This window comes from Nomia melanderi, chromosome 7 (genome assembly GCF_051020985.1).
Source record: "Nomia melanderi isolate GNS246 chromosome 7, iyNomMela1, whole genome shotgun sequence".
Taxonomy (NCBI): domain Eukaryota; kingdom Metazoa; phylum Arthropoda; class Insecta; order Hymenoptera; family Halictidae; genus Nomia; species Nomia melanderi.
In genome coordinates, this window is record NC_135005.1 from 5,872,057 (window position 1) to 5,894,599 (window position 22,543).

General features: G+C 46.3%; 2 protein-coding genes across 6 annotated transcripts in view; one reads left to right on the plus strand and one right to left on the minus strand.

The window, feature by feature from the left end:
• The window catches only part of klu (zinc finger protein klumpfuss), a 346,064-nt gene that overhangs the window by 107,534 nt on the left and 215,987 nt on the right, over positions 1-22,543 (minus strand). The window lies entirely within an intron of this gene.
• Positions 8,265-9,421, plus strand: LOC116424361 (uncharacterized). The gene is made up of 2 exons (XM_031970659.2): positions 8,265-8,408; positions 8,897-9,421. Exons 1-2 carry the CDS (start codon positions 8,265-8,267, stop codon positions 9,419-9,421), a joined length of 669 nt encoding a protein of 222 aa, XP_031826519.2.

The following is a 22,543-nucleotide window of genomic DNA, read 5'->3' on the forward strand; positions in this document are numbered from 1 at the left end:
GATTAGCATGAAAAATGGATTGTTTCTCGGCCGTTCCGCGACTCGTAATCGTGACACATGACAAAATTATTCATCGTCAAGCTGCGTAGACGCGTAAGCCGCGATTTCCGCGACGCTCTTCGCTCGTGAGACGCGTGGCCTGAATTATCCCGTCTCGGGTAATGCGTACTCTCTCGTTTCTCCCGTTGAAATCTCGGGTTATCGACGAGTGGTAGCCCTTCTGAACAATGTTACATGAGCATCCCGTATTCGCCGCCTGTTAATTCGTGTATCAAGAATTCGGCAGTAGTGGTCACTTGCTGGTCAGTCATGTTACAAAGTAAGAATAGTTTTATAAAAGAAAATAGTTGCAAAGATTAGGCTTGAGCGTTGTAGGCTCTTAACAGTAAAACAACCGAGCGTTTAACATGATTAATATGTAATTCTTATAAAAATTGTAACAATAGATTCTTTCATACATTGATTAGTATTGAATGTGAAACTATTCTTCGAATCATTTCAGATATCTAACTTTTCCAAGGTACCGATAATTGCAAAATAAGAAAACTTGCCATTTTGACGGGTGTGGTTGTCCTAGTGTTAAGTTTCGAATCAAGTTTCCAAAACTTCGAAGTCAACCCCAGAAATTCTAATGCTTCAGCCTTTGATACTAGGTTCACAAAACACATCAATTTGACGTATATTGAATTTTATAAACATTGCTTCTCGATTGATGCAGTTGCACGAACAAGTACCTTAATTGGCTACTTGTAAATTCCTGATTTCCAAGACCCAAGTGCACGAACATCAATTTTTCTAAGAACAGTAGAATAAATTGTACAATAAACGCCCATAAATCTAGCGTTAAGGTTAAGCTTTGAAGTTTCGAAGGCTTCATAGAACTGTAGGTCCTCAAGAATCAGCCTTTAAAGTCAACACGATGGACAGTTCAACGAAATCACGCGTACCCGACGCCAGGCATTAAAACGTTAAACGTCCACAGCGCTTAAACGATCGACGCAGAAAATTTTCCCTCTCGCAGGAGCGGACGTGTTCAGTCGAGGAGCTAATTGGAGAGGAATACTGGCCGCATTGTGCAAAGAGAAGAGGCGAAACGGCCGGGGAGAGATCTCGGACGGCCATAGGTAACGCCTAACTAGGTACGAGATGAGACACCCTCGTTATTATATCGCGGAATTCCTTTCCGCGTTCAACGCGCCTCGGCCTCGTGGATAGTGGCCGCGATGTTCGTAAATCTTTCGGCGTGGTTACAGCCGCCGGGCATTACGTTGATGCACTATTTATAAACACGTGACATCGAGACGAGTAGTTGGCGCGGGTGGGCCAAGAAAACTCGGAGGCCCGGCCCGCCGAGTAGTTTCGTGTTCTCGCCTCTTCTCTCGTCCACCTGCTTGCGTGTACGTGCTCTCCATCGTGCGCACGTTCGCCTTCTCATTCCCATCGTCTATCCAACACTCGCGGTACTCCTTTTTCCCTGTCCGTCTTATTAAATTCTCAACACCGAGGGCTCCCTTCCCATCGCGGCTCGCGCCCCTCCCCCATTCCGTGGAAATGTATTTGGACCGTGGGACATTAGAGGCTCGAAGATGAAAGGAAGTTTTTCCCTGGCTAGCCTCTGATTCACGAACGATGAAAATTGAATCGCCTCACGCTCGAGATGTTCGTGCCCTTCCCGTCGACTATTTTCGTTCACGTTTTTCAAGACGTTTGTTCATCGCATTCTGTAGGATGGACCAATTCTAAACGTATGGAAACCTTTCGTACGACTGAAATATCGAATTTCGATAGCTAAATCGCAAGATTCGAGAGTTCGTCACGTTCCGCGTCGCAACCATGTAAATTCGAAAAATTACAAATCTAAATAAATCAAATCCTCTTTTAATAAAACTTCTTCAGTCGTATCAATTCTTATCGAACCTTCTCAAACTTTCCTAAATCAAACCTTCGAATTTCAAAGCATACTTCAAACACATACAATCCGCAATCCACTAATTCCAACAGTACCATATCATATCGCCTCCGTTTAGAGCAGTCAAAAATCAAGTAACCCCGAAGACAGCAATTTTCAATTCTCCCTGTTGCCGCGATACGATCGCGTCGCAAAGCTCGTGGAATCGTCGCGTCGGGTCCTTTTCTCTTCAGGGGAAACAGTTTCGGAGCGTTAAACCTGTTCCGCGGTTCCCCGAATCCCCCGTTGTCCTTTGATCACGGGAGCCTTTGAGAGGCTCGAACGGTACACACACGGGGGCCGGTCTGCATCTTGCACGCGAGCGAGGATGCGGCTCTCTCGTCTCTCGCATCTCCCCATCCACCCGCCCCATACTCCGAGCACCTTCTCGCTCTCTCCCTTTGCCACCTTTTTCTCCCTTTTATCCCGTTCTTCGTCCGGTCTGACGGATTTTCGGTGCAGCGGGTAGGCGAGCGGCAAAGGGTGAATTAATGCCGATGAGAGCGGGCGCAGTTAATAAACCGGACTTATTAAACGATTACATTAACGCAACCGTCGCCGGAGATTAATGCACTCGGCTCCGGGAACGTCTCACTCGTACCGGGACCGTGGTGGTGGCGGCGATGGCGACGTTGGCGGGGGGAGGGGTAGAGAGATGTATATACGAAGAAAGGCCAGAAGCCGACAAGAAATATGATCTACACGGTGTGGGCACCGTATCGCGGTAGCTTCAAGATAATTACGGCCACGGCCGGACGATAATTTTTCCGTATCGAAGGGCCCGAATGGTCCGACCGACCGCGAAACCGAGGGGCCTCCGATAAACGATCGCGTTTAACGCACGCCCTTCTCCTTAATTGTCGGGAAATCCATTAGAAAGGCACCGGCGGCCGGACGTAATTACTCGGAAGGACAGTCTTTTCCAACCGAGAGGCAAACCGCGCCGCGGTGTTACCGTTTGCGTGTGACGTATCCGTCGATGTTGCGCGACTCCCTGTTTCCAGCTTGTAATTACGGTCCCCGGCGAGAGCGTTGCTCGCTACGCGACGCAACGCGACGCGACGCCACGCCGTTAACCCTCTTAGTACTTTGTGCTCCGTTTATGCATCAGTTAAACGTACTTATCTTAGGGTATATGCATTTTGAATTAGTTTTTTGCATATGAATTATTTTTTTAAATGCGGTTACCTTTACGCTGTTCTTTTTGGTTGATTGTGAAGTGCGTGTTGTTTTATTGTCAGAAAGGGGAAGAATGTTTTCGATAAATTAGTTCCTTGTGTATAGGTTACACTTGTGTTGGAAATTAAAAAGTTGATAAATGACGGCTATATAGAACATTTTAAGAAAACAGCTGGAAACAAATACTTTTTAAAAGTAGTGCGTGTCATCTAATTTGTTGTAACTGATTTGCGTTAACTACGCGGTTGAAACGCCTTCGAGCGTGTTCTGCACAGATAACCGGCTTCCGCGGTTAGTTTTCCCAGGTAAACACGCACATGAGCGCAGTGCGCCGTTTCTATTTTTATTTCTTCGTACTTATCGCGTAATCCAGGTATCACTGCACCTGGACACCGATCGAAACTCTAACCCCTCGCTGTACTTTGACGAGTTTAACTCGTGATGAGAATTTCGGGCCAAATGTAAACATTGCGAGTCAGGCTCGTAGTCGTAATATCATGTCAAACGTAAATATCACGAGTCTGATTCGTATTAAAAAGTTCGAACCAAACATGAATATCACGAGTCGATCTCGTGGTCTTAATCTCGGGTCGCAGGTAGTTACAAGATATCATTTGTTTCAAGTTCCGACAACACGTCTCCGTCGCTTCGGCTTCTTTCGCGAACACTTGTGGGCACTGCTTGAGTCTGAATTCTTCCGAGTTGAAAGATACGGCAAGGGGTTAATGGCTTAGAACGATCATGATCCTTGAACGATAGACATCAATAGAGGAAGGAAGAGCATTCTTGTTGTTTGTTATGCAGGAGACCGAAAACTCCCGTGTGAAAATGTTCCGAGAATTCGTATAAAATATTCGAAGAAGGTAACGATAAGTATTGTGAACTCTTTAATAAGTATTGTGAAGAACCGTATTTTACGAAATAAATCAAAAGCGGTGAAAGACGAGTTAAAAGATCGTCGCAGTTAAACCGGACACGCTAGGCGACGTTGTACAGCTTGCTCGTATCGATAATTACACGCTATCGAAAACATATTAATTACCGAAAACAAGTAATTAATGTCCCAGAGTTTACATCGCCTAATCATTCAGTCGTGATCGGCATAGCTAATTAATCGAGAAACATGTAGGACAGTCGCACGATCCTTTTTCCTTATTTTTTCTCCCGTGCTTTTCTCGTGGCAAGTGTATCGCGAGAATATTTTCCGTTGAAGTATTTTCATTTGCATCGGCGCTATCTCGTGGCATTAATCATTTCACGAACTTCTCCAGCATCGATCTCGTCGGCCGACACTGTTTACATTCACGCCTCTTTCATCCTAATTAATACGATAAAGTGTCGTGCGTTCACCATGCAATTAGAACGAGCCACACGCGCGAGGTTCATTCGCGGAGGGTTGCGGAGCGGGCGCCGGAAAAAAACGGCGCGCAGCATTCCGCGAGGTGAAAAGAGCAGCGTCGAAAAAAGCAACCTTGCCAATCAGTTGGCGATCAGTCCCTCTTGACGCGGAACATAATTTCCATTGCACTGCCTTTTCTAAACAGATCTCGCGCGTGTTCGACCTAACGCGGCCAGTCATAATGAATACGGAGGACTTGCCCCGATTTATCTACGCGGAATATTAATTATTAATTGCGCCACGAATATTTATAAGCCGAGGCAAGGCGAGCCGACCGAGATTTTTCTGTCGCGCGCCGTGCCGGCAGACATGCTCGGCGATAATGTATCCAAAATGGCGATCGGCTGCGCCGCGCAAAAACCGCGGACGATAATGGAGACACTGGGGACGCATACCGCGCGCCGCCAGCAGCAATCGAGTATGCAAAACGGTGAGTTCGGCCGAGTTATGTCGACTCCCGGTGGCAGGAGGTAGCTACGGCGCGATGGGAAGGTCGTTAATCAGCCAATTGCAATCATCGCGCGGCGCAGGTACAATGCCGTTGATTGGTTGATTGGCTGGCAGCCGTCTCTCGCGTGTCGCCTCTTTTCCGCCGCGGGTACCACCGGCCGCTTTAATAGAGGCCTCCGAGGCACCACGGCTGGAATTCCCGGCGCGACGTCGACCCGTGCGCGCCGCTCGTTCGCTCGAGTCGCCCGGGGAAAATGGAAATGAGACACCCGGCGGTACTCATCTTTAGAAAAGAGAAGAGAAGAGAAGGATCTATCTTGATATCAGAAATGTTGCCGAGCCCCGATTAAAAAGATTCGGTGACTTTGTTTTAGAACATTCAAAGATTCCTCATCATCGGAATCCTCTAAACAAAGCGATAAAGCAGGACTCGAACACTTTTGTAGAATCCACAAGATGTCTTGCGTATGCAAGAAAGATCCCTCCTTTTTTTACCGTGCCGCTATATACAATACTGTTCATAAAGAAAACCGTGCAAAGGAATTAAGAAATGACATAAAAGAAAAAGGTCCAATACTTGTTTTGTTTACCAATTCAGATGATTTAGGCTAACTTATCTATGCTTTTAGTAACCTTAATGCGCTAGCGTTTGCTTCGACTATATGTAAGGAATACAATAGCGCTATCACAGACGAAAGCAATAAACAAGGCTATGTGTTGATATCGTCATCGGAATACTTCCGCAACCCGCCTCACGGACGAGGACGAATAGCGATATCAATAAACAGCGTCGTTTCTATGCGGTATTCAAGGGTGTCTTGGTGCCTAGCGTCGAACGCGATGATGCATAGGACACGGTGGGGGACGACGATATAAATCCCCGTTCGGCGAGACGACCGTAAATATTCACCGCGCGTGAATTACCGTTCCGCGGCGATCGGCGGAAAGAAGCTCGAAACCGAGAGAAGAACAGGAAGAGCGAGGGAGAGGGAGCGAGGAAGGCAAGAAGGGAGGAGGTCGTCGTGTACCGTGGCGAACAGGCGGCAGTAAATCGGTGAAAAGGGGGCGAAAGGTGCAAGAGCGAGTGGTGGCGCACGATTACCTATAACGCCCGAGCGCGCCGAGAGTGGCGACAATAAAAGAGCATGAACGCGGCCAGTCGTTTCCCGGTCTAAGCGCGACGTTGATAAATAATCATTGGCGTATAGACGCACGCCGGGCATCTACATACACGCAGGTGTACGATCGCGGGTCACACCGCGACACCTGGTGCTGATTAACGAATCGGGCGAATCGGTTCTGGTCTGGTAGACGGCTAAGTGGCCGGCTAAATTGCCGCGTTATTCTTGTAAACCGCGGCATCCCCGACTATCCAATTACTGGGCGCGCGAGCGAGCGAGCGAGGCGGTGAGGACGTAAGTACGTGGCACCTACCTACACGCGTTCTGCGGCTCGTACTCTCGGAATCGCGGACTTTTTTCGACCACGACGACGATCCCCGGCATCATTAAGGTCAACTAATGAACGTACAGAATGGGGACAAATTAATCGATAAATTTCGCGTGGCACACAGCCGTCTGCCCCGTGACCACCTTCGTTATCGCGAATCTCGACGGAATTTAACAAGTATCCGTCCGTGGTTCCCGCTTGACGTGCTCGGGATGCGACAGGATTTTTACAGAGAATGTTTGGTCGATTTTTAGCTTGGAACGATTGAACGTTGGATTTGTATGGCACGATTGAACAGTGGATGTGATTATTTGGGAATGAATGTCAGCGATGTAAATACTTCGATATGTGTGTTTAGAGAATTTGTTTTATTTTGATCGGATATGCAAATATTCGGAACTTCTGTATTGTGAGAGGTATTACTGGCGTAGGATTTTATAGCTGAAAAGAGTACAAAACTTTTATACAAAAAATTTTTTCAAGGACAAGCGTGTATTTCCTGTTGCTTATATTGGTCCCGAATTCGAATGAAAAATCGCTGAGATAATTGTGTCCCTGCTGAAATAAAAGCTCGTTCCGTTAAAGACGCTTCTACAATTCGGTGGTCGTTTCTGCTTTGAAAAATGATTATTATCATGCCCTAATGAAAGATAACGAACCGATATCTTGATAGAGATCTGAGAGTTGGATATCGAGTCGAGGCTGAACTGTCAAGCGTTTCTCGGTATAACGTGAAAAAGACGACGGCCTTAAACTATCTACCTATCATCGGCTTGGATGAAGGTATCTTTTAACGATTTGATAAAATGCAATCGAGGCGATTGCTGGACCGGAAACGAGTTGGAATACCGTATCGTGTCACGAGAAATGTCAGCAGCTGAATTAACGGGAAACAGCGAGAAACGCGGATACTTAACCCGCTATCTTTACGATTCCGCGGCATCTTCCTTACTATTTCACCCGTGTAATTCGGTGGAACAGCCGGAGCACTTCATAAAGCCAACGCGAAACGCCGTTTCACGAGTTTTAAATATCGTTCGGCCAGCGATAAGACATCGTCCGAGACGAGATAATCCTCTCGATTCCAACCAAGTGTGAGACACACTCGAACGCAAAAATGACGCCGGTACCGGATTGTCATCGATGCGACACGTTAAGTCCCGCGCACACTCAGAACTTTCATGTAAGGCCGCGGCTGCGGCAGTTACTCACACAGCGCTTTCAGTCTATAAACTTTTATCATAAAATTATATATATGTTTAAACACACACACACACCCACACGCACGCACACACACACACACGCGCGCAATTGTATAATTTATATAGAATACATACACATGTGTATAAGTAAATACATACTTTAAAAGAAAACATTTCTATATTATTCAACAGTTTAAGGTGTTTGCTTTATTTCGAATGAAAGATCAACGAGCGAAACGCGGAAAAGTAATATGCATAGTACAACATTCCTTTGAATATCGTATTATATCCATTTTGAAATAGTAAGATATTTTAGTTTAGATATGAAGTCGTGTTGCAGTCGAGCGCGATCTAATAGTACCGACGACCGTGGTCCATAGAAACCGTTAAACAACAGTCACTTGTAATCGCGAGTCTTCCACGAGTCGCGTGAGATTCCGGTCGTCTCGCGGTCACAATGCTTCTGGCGAATCCAAAATCCAAAATTTTGTTGTGATAAGTCCCTCGACGAGGACTCGTTAAACGTTTTCAAAATTCCGCGTAATTGCTTGAACAAAAATTAGTCCATCCACGGTTCTGAAACTGGATTCTCACTGAACGATTCGGCGATTATTCTTGGAGGGAAAAGGAACAGAAAATGGGGAAACAGATGCCGAAGATGTCAGCTCGAGTGGTGAACGCGATTAAGAACCTGCGCGAGGTTCACGGGTCCACGTCCAAGGAGATCTTGAACTATATCACGTCGCAGCATAGCGCACCAGAATCCACCGTACAGAGACAGGTATTGATACCGATTATTTCATTCTGTACACTATTCACAGCTCCAAAATCCAGGCAACAGATACGAAAAAAATGTTCAGCTTGACGATTGACTGACATACACGGTCATCTCAATCGTACCTAAGTTAGCTACCTTGTACATTTATTTACAATTGTTGCCACGACTCGTTAACACGAATTTCATTCAAAGCAAACCAGAAAGAGCTTTGCCTTTAACACTTCGACTACCAAGCAAGCGCTCAGCAAAACTGCTGTGCAGTCGAAACAGGTTTCTTAACAAAGCAGAAATAATCAAAATTCTTCGTAACGATTCCTCTACTTCTTCCTATGCCTCATACATCTAAGAAACTTCGGTACGTTCAACACGTCATCAAGAAAATTAATGTTTCGGTTTACATAAAAAACGGTGTTGCCCAAATTCAAGCAGCAATCAATGTATTAACGTGTGAAACAAGTTATAGTTCACTGACATGTCGAATGAATTCTTAGATGCAAGCGGCGTTAAAGCGGGGCCTCGACTACGGTATTCTGAAGAAGAACAACGGCCACTATTACTTGAACACCGACGCGGAAATACCACGAATAGCGCCGTCAGGAGCGTCGCCAGCGGAGAGAACCAGAAGGAGTCGTCGTCGGAGTAGTCATAGACGAAGCAGGCGTAGACGAAGCGGACGACGAAAGCGTCGCCGTCGAAGCGGCAGGAGACGCGGCCGGACCCGTAGGTCGCGGAGGAGGCGAAGCAGCGGCAGGCGCAGAGCAGCACAGGAGAGGCGGGTAGAATGCACGAATTGCAGGTGCAACAAGAGGCATAGGGACTTAGACAAGCAGTTGCTGAAGGATACTGCGTTGGAGCCCCAGAACCCTGAAGACGAGGATTCATACGCGCCGGGCAAGGAGAGCGACGCGGATCGCCGCAGCGAAAGCCACGAAAATTGCAGCCAGTCTGGCAGTCAATCATCGGTGAACAGCAATCGAGACACCGCGATGGACGATCAACAGCCGAACGACTCGTGATTAAGATCAACGCGACCGAACTCGGTTTGCGCCGCCAGCACACGCGAACATCCACACCTTGCTGACCAGTGAATTTGTTTGTAGAAAACGGCTTCAAACTTTGTTCATGCTAAAATAATATAAATGGTGTTTACTACTGAGTAGGAGCTAAAACGATATATACATAAATGCAAATACAACTCGACTCATGAACAACTGGCAACTTAAAAACATGAGTATACTCGCGATCAGTCAGCAGAGTGTCAACGGCGGCAATCACTCGCGTTATCTGGCGTCCATTGACAAGTACTGCGGCACCCAAGGGTGCATCCCCTTTGGAAAGCTGTTTATAACCTCGATCAGAACTGTACCAATAAGGATAATTTTTAGACGTATATTTCCTTGATAATCGTGTATATTTGTATTTCTGTAACTGGTCCATGTTCGTAATAAATTTACCTTGTGAGTACAGATTTTCGTTGGTCTCGCCAGGGACTTCATCTATGACATTTCTGGGTTAGAATCTTGAAGCAGGATACGCGTGAAAACCTATTTCACCTGCTTCGGTGAATTAACCCACTCACTGCTGACTACGACATATCTCGTAGTATGCGCTACAAGTTTAGATTGTTTGCTACTGATCATGGCGCCCTAAGTAAGACGCTCAAGATTTGCCTGGCAGTGAACGGGTTAAACGAAGCTTCGAAGAAACAAGGATTGAATATAGAACACTGCATCGAATGCAGAAGAATTCTCGATGACTCCGGTTGAGTCGGCGACATCGTAGACCAAGAACGAGGCGATCATCGGCGTATCACGTGTTTCCCTGTCGAAGTTTTCTCTCTTTTTCTCTCTTTCTCCGTTTTCGATTTTTAAGCGGTAGGTTTTCACGAGCGTGCACGAGACGCATTTGCGCGTCGGGTACGAGTCTCAGGCGCGAACGGGGGTCAGGGTCCCGAGACTGAGGTAGCCCGAATAAAACCAACGGCCATAACTCTTCCAGCGTCGGGGTCAAGGCGGGTTAGAAGGGATCGAGAAGTGATTAGTGGTATTTACCGGTCCCCACTGAGAGAGAGCCTGCCGATTCTCGGTACCGGTCGGACGTCCCGCGGGGTCCTGCATGCGCGTCCCGCACAATGCCGCGATCACACTGCTCTCTATTCTTCGGACCCGCGAGTCTGTGGAAGGTCGCCGCGACATCAGAATCGTCGACCGATATTAATGCGATTCTAACGGTAACACGTCCGACCGGTCCGTCGGAATCGGTGTTTTCTAACCGACAACGGGAGAGAATCGTTTCCCAAACGTTTCAAACTTCGTTGGAGATTCATAGCCAGCATCGATGAACAGGTTCAGTAAAGGTTTCTTCGGTAAAGTATTATTTTTCAGTGCAACTGACTGCAAGTACGTTTCAGAACATGCAGATAGTTGCATTGAAGTGTCTTTTACAATGTAGAAAACGCGAATGTAACACGCTGTGCTTGAAACAGTTACATATATCTGCCCTTGTTATTACAATTTTTAGCATATTAATTGATTCGTTAATTATTACCAACATTAATAAGAAATTATCAACGAAAACTCAGCGAAATATATTTAAACGTGCGATTCGTTGCGAATGGTACTTCAGTGCGACCGATCTCGACTGCACCGACTCGCGACGCATCGACGCGAATCCACCCCGAGCGTAGCAAACTCCTCTAGGAACGCCGCAAACTCGGGGAATAGTTTCTCACCGGTGCGTGAGTCAAGGGTCGAGAGCGAGGTCGATAAGATAAGGGTAGAAGGGGGAAGAGTTTTTCATTTCGTTACCGCGTTATTTATTGTTTAACGAGCGGCTCGCGAGCTAACGCGAAACGACGATAACACAGGGAACGGACAAATTGAAAGGGGGCAGGTGGTCTGGCGGAGAGTGGGAAAGGGTGGGACAATTTGAAGGAGGGTGGCGGAGCTAAAAATTCGCACGGCGCGACACGCCAGCGACAAATTTACGAGTTCCTCGCTGAAAGCCCCGTTATCGTTTCGTGTCCCTCGGCTCTCCGACGCTCCGGTCCTTCCTCGGGCACCGATCTCACAATTAGTTCGCGAGAACCTTGACTCCGGGAAGACCGTAGTCGCTTGCCGGGAACTTTTTAGGCTCCCAGCAGCACCTGCCACGGCTATGCAACTTTCGCGAGGGTTTCTCAAATCCGTGCGTTTATTTCCGTCATTTGATTGTCGGGTTAATTAAACTTTTCGCCTTAAGACCGTGATATAAGTGTCGAAATGTTAGTTTCTTTTTTTTTGTTCTTTTGTTAATTGAAAATTAGGATAGATGAAATAACATAATATTAAGGTGGAGTTGTCCTGTTCCCTTGCTTTAATTAATAAAAAAACAAATTCGAGAATGGAGTAAAATTTTATATATCTACGCCCATCAGTATAAGTGAAAACGGTTAGCCATGGGCAAACGCAAAAACTACGTTCTTTATTTATCGGTTTCGGTATAAAATAATTTTCCTCCAATCTGTATCATCATTTCGGAAGCACTCTGTGTGTACATACTCAAACATAGGTATACACATGTACACGCAGCGTACATCTATTTCAGTTGAACGTAGAGCGTAGCGGTGAATAGCAGTGACCGAATAAAGCGCAATCAAAGTGTCTTTCACTCGGCGGCAATTGGTCGCGGTCCACGCATACTCGAGCTTCCACGTAACCGGGGCTCTCGAGCAACGTGCGGGCTAACGTCTAACCTAACCTCTCGAGGCCTCCGGTGCGTACAACATAAATCTACCTTAATGATATCGCGCGTAATGCCGGGGTGACGCTATCTCCCGGCTCGGTACACGTGAGAACACGACTGACACCTCGATCCGGCGTTGTCGTGGGCTCGCTCGTAACAGCGAGTATCGCGCGCGAAAGATCGTATCGGTAAGCCGATTTTCTGACCGGCCGCTCCTTCCGGCCTGGCCGGGTCTTCTCGTCGTTTAGGCGAACGCTGCTGCTTCGTCGCCCGATGACACCGGCCCGTGTCCCGTGAGACTCTGCTTCCCCGGAACGCACGAATCTTCCACACGGCGCGCTGTGTTTCGTGTTTCTCTCTCGGTCAAACGGTTGGAAGCGATTTCGACCGCGATTCCTCTTCAGACAGGTCACGGGCCTGCTCGCCCCGTTCCTTCGCCGCTCCGTTTCCTCGTTCGTTCCTGTTTTTATCGCGCTGCGAGCTTCCGAGATGACTACGGCTGATACCTCGCTTCGCGCTTTCTTCGGCTTTGTCTCCTTTTTTCTTACCCTTTCGAATATTCGCGCGCCATTGCCGTTTCTACGTGTCCGTGAACAAGTTTTTCTTGCGCCTTCGAGTTAGGACGACTTGATTCGCGAATGGAAAGAGCGATTCAGTAGAAAGATGCGTCGAATCTTGCGAACTCTTCGGAGTACAAACGTTTTTTTCGATAAGGGAACTTTTCGTTTTTGCTTCACCGAAATTAGATCATTGTTGTCGAGATCGAACCGGGAATCTTTTTACGCGTGGACTATCTTGGTGGACCAGTTTGCGAAAAATGGGTTCGCGTATTGAAGAAATTAGCGTACCATTTATGCGAAAATCGGTTTTACACGAATAAAATTGTAAATAGAATCTGTCGGTAGAAGAGAAGACAAACTATTGGAAAGAAAAGGTGGTTTCAGTTTTAGAAATACATGTTTATTTCATATAACCAAACAAAAGGAATAATAATATTGACATTTTAGAAAACAAAAGTACATTTTATTCGGTATTACTAAGTTCAGATCGCGTAAATTAAGATCACGCATAAAAACTACCGCGTAAATGATGCTTTAATTTACCATAATTATACCATTTAATGTAAAGTTGCCATACGTAGATACTTATACACTTCGCATATAGGCACCATGTGGCAGCGGCGTATAGTACAGAAACAGCTTTCAGTCTGTGTGAACACGCCTAATCTGGCCCAGTCAGAGGAATTTAATTAGTCACCACCTTCGCGGCTAATAGACTGAGGACCACATGCGAGAAACTTTAATTCGAGCGATCCGCGCGACCGATAAGCGAACGGTAAACTACCGGGTGCTCGAATTAGGCTACGCCGATGATACGGAATCAGCAGGTGGCGATCTCAGCATCCGATTACTCTCCCCGTGGGCCAGACAGTAGCCTCCTTTCTCGTAGCCACCGGTAACTAGCGCGCAGATCCTCGTAACAACCGACGCTACCTCCTTAAAGGCGACCGTACTTAATTACGTTCCAGACGCTGCTGGCGCGATTAAACTCAGCCCTTTTTCGCTTTGTCTCATGAGCTGACGTTCAACGAGCGCGACACTTCTGGTTGGATTGTTAGATCTCTCCTATCCGATGATCGATCCTCGATTTCTATCGCTCCCTACTCTCGTCGAAACGATACGATTCACAATCAACCGGTAGCAATCAACATATCGATGATAGATCAGGTTGTAAGGTCACGTTTTAAAGTCTACAATAATAGATTCAGTTTAATGGAAGTCAAACCGCTTCTCGCACACTGGAAACACAGGAATGTCTACGGTCTATACGTTAAGATATTTTTAACCACGATCCTTTTGTAGTCGCGATTCCAGAGATCGCGTTATTATTAAGAATTTCTGCAGTCGTTTTGCGCTTTAAGAAACTGATCCATTTCGATGGATAGAGTCTTCGATACAAGAAAAAATCGACGAGAAAAGAAACGTTTCCCCAAGAATTCCGTCTTATAAAACGGTGAGCGCTTCTCGACCTGCCCTGCTCCGGTCCCCAGGAATCGTGAAAGAGGCTCGAAACTCGATTCCATCCCCGCCCCATCCACTAAAAGAATTTCTACACGGGTCGAACAACGATCTGGCGACTCCCGAGTTCCAATCTCGCGGCGACGCGACGCGACGCGCGCGTGGAAGAAGATTTAGCGCGTGTTCCGGGGCCTTTTTCGCCGGCATTTCGCGGGGCCGACGTTCATTACGGCGTTGCTCCGCAGGCCTGTACAACCGCTTAACTGTTTTGTCCCGTCTGATGGATAGCGCGTTCGCACGTTATTACCGGACACTCGGCCAGTTTTATGAGCCTAGATTGGTACACGGTTCACTCGGTCGGGCAAGGGCTTACCAACGCGCTGGCCCGTTAATAGTCTGTTCGCCGATAATGGTCGCCGGAGATTATGTCGACCATGTAAGCTCGGCATTAGGATCATTCCGGCGTCCGCGTGAACTTTCTCTGCGCGCGGTTACAGGGAAACCCATCGGAGATTACAAAACATTCAATTTCGCGAAATAACATTGACATTTATTCGTGTCTCGTTCAATCCGCTCGTTCAGCTACCGATCACAAATTGTTACATAGCTGCCGACCGGCTATTATCCGTTTCTCGGCAACATGCGAACATTTCTGGGCAAAAGTGGCCGATTACGTTTCGTTGTTTGTTTTCACTAGGAATCACGGTCGATAAGTTTACTCGTTTTTTTTCCTCTTCGACGAGGCGATTCGTTGTTACGATGCACGAATGAACGGCGCAAATGAACGAGCACACTGAACAAGTAGCGGAAAGTCGAGCCACGGCCAAGTTCGACGGAGCTTAATTCGATTAAGCGAAACTCGCCTGTAAACTTCATTAACACCGGGGATAGCGAATCAGTCTATTACGTCTAATATTAAATGACCCATTTACGATTTCTTGTTTTACGATTACTAAAATTTTAAAAGCGCTGCGGTGGATTTCCTTCCTTTCTCTCCATGTTTTTACTCTTCTTTCCACCAAGAGAAGGCTTGGGTAATAAAGATTTCAAAGAGCGGTCTCGAACGGTGCCGGAAAAGGAACGTTCGCGCCGCGTTTCGTTTGCATTTTCATAGAAAACGGAACGCGCGTTTCCCATTCACCCGTCTCCGGACCTTTCATAAACGCTCGATCGTATCTTAACGATTCGCTAATTCACCATAAATCCTGCGCGATATTATCCGGCCTGCGTGCCCCTTACCGGCGGATCTTTAATAGAAAACAATAATTCGACGGGTCTCCCATGAAAAGACCATCAAAGACGCGCGCGACACGCTATCGAGGATCGTCGCGCCGGATGATAATGACGGATTAACGATCCGCGAACGATCAATAACCGGGCCGATCCTATCTTTATGGTAGAACGATATTCCTGAAAATTACAGGAGCGCGTTGCGTAAGCTTTGTAACGTGAGTACACACACGCGTCTGTTCGTTAGACTTTTTTGCCGAGAGTCGATCTTGCAATATCTCGCCAGATTCAACGGGTAACGTAATGTTCTTGAATTAATTACGGAAACGAATTTTTTTCTCTTCATCCTGAGAACGCGCATTCTGCTTTTGATTTCCGTATTTCTTGTTTCGCTGCGCGCTTCTCGACACTCATAAATTATACATCGTAGACTTTAACGCGTGCTCGGAATCATCTTTCCGTCTCGTGAACGCGAAAACATAATGCGTTTCCATTTCAAAATCGGCGGTTCCCGTTCTTTCGAAAGTTTAAGGAGAATCGATCGCTCATCGGTAGTATTGTCGGAATCGTCTTTTAGGAAAGCATACTTATCTCGTAAGACCGTTCCACTTTGTACTTTATATTTCAACATCCGTTTCACGTTTGCTTTCAAAAATTCGAATTTGAATTCGTTCGAAATTAACACTAAACGTACCGATACTTCGTATATGTCTATACCTCCCATAACCGGTCAAACAACTAGTGATAATATAAAGGTAAACAAGTTAAACGATAAATCTTTCTTATTAGAAACAGAAACAGAGAAAGACGAAAATTAAGAAACTGATTAATCGGATGATATGGGAATTGATTTAATGTTAAATAAATGAAGAAAACAGAGAATTTCAAATCAAATTTTAAAACTAACCATTTGACCATTCGCGGTTGTGTTAATAAATGCGGTGTTTTACATAGAGAACCAATCAAAAGATGCACGAAATTATTCATTCTCCCGTTCGAGAACAAATGAACGAAGAAAATCTCCTACGCCCATACCTACTCATATTGAATTGAACGGTAGAACGACAAGCAAACGACGAATCAAACGAGAATTACTCGTCCGACTGCGTAACGGCAGCTGGCACCACCCCCGGATGTGGTGCACACGGGCGCAAGCCGGAAGTGGTATCGATAATTATTTATCTGGATCCTTAATGAGCCCGGTTTTCGGCGGTGGCTGAGATAAAATTTGTGTGGTCGTGCGCTGGTCGCGCGACGATTGGCCGGAAGGAAAGTTACACCTGCAAAGCGCGATTTTACGGTCACGCGCGCGATTCGCGTGTTTTTGCGCGTCTAGGTGTAGGCGTCTGCTACGCGCACCGGCCCACTTCCATCTTCGACCTTCCGTAGCGGTCTCCGGCGTCGGACGAGAATTGCATTTGCATCGTTAATTAACGGAATCGCCCCACAGCCGATATCGACGTCGATAGCGGTGACCGCTCTGTTTTTCACCGGTCGTCCCGCGCCACGAATTTTAATCGGCACGATCGTCTCGCGCATCTCTGGAGAACGCGGCAGCATTGCTTATGGTATGTAGGTAGTAGTTACGCACTTCCACACTTTCGACGAGGATCGAACGTTTTCGACTCGAAACTGAGGGAAGATACCTATCTCTTGATTCAAGGCCCTCGTGGTTCAATCGAATAATTCTTGATAAACGTGACAGAAATTTGTTTGTTTGTAACTCAAAATGTAAAAATTCTCTAACTCGAATTATTTCGGTTACCATGTTATCATTCTATAATTCGAAACGCAAAGACTCTGTAACTTAAATTATTTCGATTATAGTGTGGTGGTGTACTATTAGATGATATTGAAAATGTGGATCTTCAGTAAAAAGAGAATTAGGAAAACAATATATATTTAATAAGATAAGGAAAACAATACGGACAACACGTAAAAAATACAACACACGACTCTCGCACCAAAAATGTTCTTCTCCGCTGTCGCTCACCAAAATGTCCTCATGCACGCATTTCCACTCGCTTTTATCACACACCCCCATTCGCTCTGTCTTTCTCACCCTTGCACCCTTCTCACTCGCATCTTTCGTCCATAGTCAAAATTCACGCAGTCACGTACACGCTTTTCTCACGGTTCAGTCGCTCAGTTTCAGACACTGTTCCTCGCATTCTTTCAGCCACTCGAGATTGTCTAAACGCAGTCACACTATTTCCCAAACATCCCGGCGCCGGTCCGTCGCAATACGACCTGGTCGCCCTTACGCACGCACAACAAACCATTCATCCTACAATAAATATTCTAGATACTACACGATTACCATGTTAAATCTATAATGCGAAACACAAAAATTCCCTAACTCAAATTATTTCGACCACAAAGTTCGATTTACAATTTGAAATGTGAAAATTCTCAATCTCGTATTCCGTTTCGACTATCACATTGAACCCAGCAAACCCCAGCGAAAAATGCGTCAACCGGACACGCTCGCCGTTGATTCTCCGAGTCGCGTAATTTCATACGGACTCGATCGTGAAGGAAAGACGTCACGGAGCAGCGAGCGTCGAAGAAGAACGATTACACGCGGACGATAATCAACAGGAGGATTTACAACGTCGAGGAAGCGTTCCCGGTGTGTCGCGTAGAGGGGATGCGCCCGGAGATAGAGGTTCTTGATCGATCATCCGGCGGGCTATTCGACGATAACGAGTCGCGTGGCGGCGTAGATACCGCGGCTCAGCTAATTAGACTCTTAATTAGACACATAGCAGTCGGGCTATGGAAATAAGAGCAGCGAAGGTGCTTTGTTTATGATGTATTAACGCGGTATTCCGTTTAGGAGGTAGTTTTCCCGCCAGTTCTCCGCGCGGAATCGTATATCAACCGGCGAGATAAAGGGCCGTGAGCGTTGCACAGCCGCGCAGAGCGGCGCGCACACGCGTCGTAATTCAATGACTGTGATTTTTCCCGGGACGGATGGAAAATAGGCGAACAGGAGAGCCGCTGCCGGGCTTCCGGTACGCTGGAACCGGTAACCATCCGCACGGAACCACCGGGTTACCGGTCTTGTATTTATATAAAGTGTAAACCAACCGCGGGAAACTAACGGATCTACGTGGTGGGAGACCTGGGAAAGCGGGAGAGGGCAAGGGAGGACGGCAGGCTGGGAGGGAGGTGGATAAAGAAAGCAACGAGCTCTCCGCGTACCCGGGTACAATGGGCCCGTGCACCATACAGACGGCTCTATTCAGCTCCAAACAATGTAATCACAACTCAGCGCTTTCCGCGCTGTCTGCGACGCTCAGCTTATCGATCGGTGAATCGGTCGCTGATCGACGGATCCCGGTTCGGATTCAACGTCTCACGGTCCGTGAATCTCCGCGTTAATTAATTAACCGCTTGTCCCGGGATTTCGATCGCCGATCCGAATCGACGCGACGGGACCAATCCTAGCGCGCGAGTGTGTTTCGCGAGTTTGGTTTTTCAGCGGTCATGGGAATTCGTTGCGGGGGTGGTGAAACTTTGTTCAACCCTTATTAGACTTAACCTTTCTTTTATTTCTATTATATTTCTACTAGCTTCGGGCATATGAAACGTCTAAACAGTTTCGTCCTATTATCGTAATTAGAGTAAGGTTCATTAGAGCAACTCGTTATTAAAGTAACGTTTTCCAAACAAATTTTTCCGAATTGTGCATTATAACTAATTTTTGAATAGTTTTTTTTTAAAACACGGGTACCTCAACATTAGGGTAATTTCCTTGTATGAATTCAAACTTGGAAGTAATACTGCCGAAACCGCTCAAAATATAAACAAAGCATTTGGGGACAATATTACGAATAAACGAACAATGCAGTGTTGATCTCAGAAATTTTGTTTCGGTGATGTTTCTTTATAAACTGAACCGCAGTTTATAACGGTGTGTTTAGTATTTATGCGAAAAATTCAAAGTTTTTCAAAAAGGGGTATGTATGCATTAAAAATATGCTGGTAGAAGTGTGTTGAATCAAATGGAACATATTTTCTTGGAATAAACGCTTTTTAGAACATCAGATAAGGTTTTCTTTTACCCGCAAAATGCGACATTTCATATGCACCAATCTAATATGCGTATAACAAATATTTTAAACATTCTCTCAGCTATATTTCATTCATCCAACAATTTCTTCTATGTGTTACCATTTGAAGTTCCTTAGGCATCGTTTTTTGAAAGTGCTAATATTTTAATATCTAATTAATATTTAATATTTTTCATTGGAACGGTATCAGAGTACATCGACAACACGGCCAATGAAGTGATCGGAATTTATACCACCCATCGTCGCAAGTTAAAACCGCCTGATATTAATATATCCATCATTTCGAACGTAATACATCCCACCCATTTGACATTTGAGAACATAATTACAATTACTCGCGGTGAATGCCTTTCTTGATGACGTGAATACACGTCGACGTGTCGGCTTGCTTCCGCACGCGTTTAATGTAATCCGCGCACAGTTTCCAATCTTTTGTCGGCGCACCGTACAAATGTTGATAATTAATAACTTGGTCGGTAAACGGCCGTCTTATCTCCGCTATTTAATTGTCGAGAAATTCGAAACGACCAATAAACTCGGACGCAGATAAATTGCAAATTCCCTCGATCGATTTAACGGAAAAGATCGAGATTCCGATTAGCGATGGGCGATCCTCGGGATATATTTATTTATAAGACAGTAATTTTCGAGCGTCGCTGAAGCTAAGAAATGGAATTTACAATCGGCCAGCCCTTTGTCCCAGAAGCGTTCTTTCTCGGTCAGCGAGTGGCGTGATCGAAATCAATTACTCATTAATCGTTCTCGTTCACCGACACTGCCCCCGCGCCCGTAATTAACGGAGATTAATTGGATTGGATGCTGGCCGAGCATATTTTACCGTGTCCGAATTTCGCCGCGGGCTTTCGACGGCCCGGTACTCGTAACCACGTCCGAAAGGAGCGGATAACATCGATCCAGATGGGTGGGGAATATTTGAATAATCATTGATCGTCATGCGATCGAAAATGGTAAATCTTCGGGGATTAATAGGCGCTCGCTTCCTTATGCAATACGTCCGTCGATATCATCAATATGAAAATTAATTAACTGTTCCGAGGACGCTCGCAGAAGTTACCGATTAAAATAACGAAAATCGAGACTACCTCGAATTCACCGTGCAAAGTATTTCAACTTTTCGAAAATTAATTAATAAATTCAACGTAATTCCGTGTCTCCAATAAGCTACCTTAACGATAGTTATCCAAGCCAGGTCGATCGAGATTGGCTAACGAAGTAAATTATCTGTATAATAACGAAGATACTTCGATTTATCGTTGGCTCGACTCCTGTTCGATACCAAGAACGTTAATCCTCGTTAGTTCCCGTAACCTGGAAAAAGGCATCAAAACAAACATCTGTCGGTAATGTATCAGCTCCGTCGATACATACCCCACCGATAAGCCACAAACGAAAAACGGCCATCGGAAACAGGGAGAAACAGTTCAAACTAATCGGCGGTTGCGAACACGCGCCAAGTAATTTTCTATTCCAGCGATCGTCCTTCCAACTTAATCACAGGCTGACAAAAGGCGAGAGCGGGAGCACTTCGATCGGCGTCCTCATTAGCGAAATCCGGAACGGCACTTCGCTCTCGGCTAATTTACACGAGAAACCGGAATGGTTGACGTAATCTCGGCATCTGTCCCCGAGCGTCCCGTCGAACCTGTCCGTCGACGAGCGATTTTCACGCCGACCGCAGAAAAAGGACGAGGCACGAGCGACCGATACCACGAAGAGCGAGCTCGACAACGGATCGGATCAATCCGGCGCGAGCTGAGAAGATCTATGAGGGATCCGCGGCGGTCGGCCAGTCTGTGACCGGCACGCAACAAGATGTACGATCTCGCGCGGTGAAAGGGACGCCTGAAAAACAATTAGCCGATTGTGGTGCACCTTAACCGACGCATAAATTACCCCGCGAGAGGAGGCCAGCGCCGGTGGAGGGGAACGCGGGAGAGGAGCGAGCCGCGCGTCGTCTTATCCGTCGAGATCTACAGCGACGGCTAGAGCAAATCATACGTTAATTGCCACAAATCACGGGTCACGGAGCGTAACAATAGGCTGCTCGATAGTATTTATTGGGGCCTGGAGCAGCGGGTGGTGTCTGGAATGCGAGCGATGCGCTCTGGCTCCGTGCCCTGATCGTCAAACGACGGAGTTCACGGACGGGAGGGAGCCGGGAGGAGGATCTCGGACGATCGTCGCTATTGTTCTGTAGAAACGGCACCGGCCTAACATGTCACGCGGCGATAATCGGGGGAGATACGGCTTGATCCGAATATACTCGTCCGCTCGATTTACAAGCGACTTTTCGCGCCCAGGAATATATCTTTCCACGGGATTTGGTGAAAGTTATCGCGCGAAACCGAATATCCCTTTCGTCTTGAGGCGATTCGGGAAACGCTTCGAACGTGGCTTGAACGGCTTCCAAATTGGAGTATCGTAAATAGAAAATATTTCTTTCTCGCGGTCGCCTCTTTTCTTCGTTTCCTTTGGGTCGCTAGCATGTATTCTCAGACAATTAACTCTTTGAGTGCGGAATACTCCCAGTCGAAACGTACTGTGTACACGGAATATTTTTCTGCTCATCTGAAATCGATGAATTATGTTAATGTATACAGTTAAGTGAGTTTTAATTAAATTGTAATTGTACTCCTTAGGCTAATCAAATTGAATAATGCTAAGAAACGTGTGTTATCAGATAGAATTATCACCACGGTACGTGTGATATATGTATCCTTTACAAAGTGTAATCCTCTTTTCCATCCATTTTCGTCTGATGTTATCATGACAGATTCAAACGTGAAGCCGTCGACGTTCAACGAAGAACATTTATTTCCCGTGGCACCGGCAAAATTTGAAATCACACAACCGAATCGAAACTTTGCGAAAATATTTTACGGATATCGAACGATCTCTCCGCGTAACCGTCGATAATTCTCGGCACACTGAAACGTTAAGGAAGACGGTCGAGGGGAAAGCCGCATAAATCGCCGGCGATTTTTCCGATGGCGAACGAGGATGGCGGCTGTTCGCAGCGACAACAATCGGCCGATGCTTGCATAAGTGGATCGTGGCCGCGGCTAAG

What these genes read in the sequence shown, in the direction of transcription:
- LOC116424361 (XM_031970659.2), top strand. Translation starts at nt 8,265, where the DNA reads ATGGGGAAACAGATGCCGAAGATGTCAGCTCGAGTGGTGAACGCGATT. An exon ending in AATCCACCGTACAGAGACAG is followed by an intron (nt 8,409 to 8,896) that starts GTATTGATACCG and finishes ATGAATTCTTAG; the next exon opens with ATGCAAGCGGCGTTAAAGCG.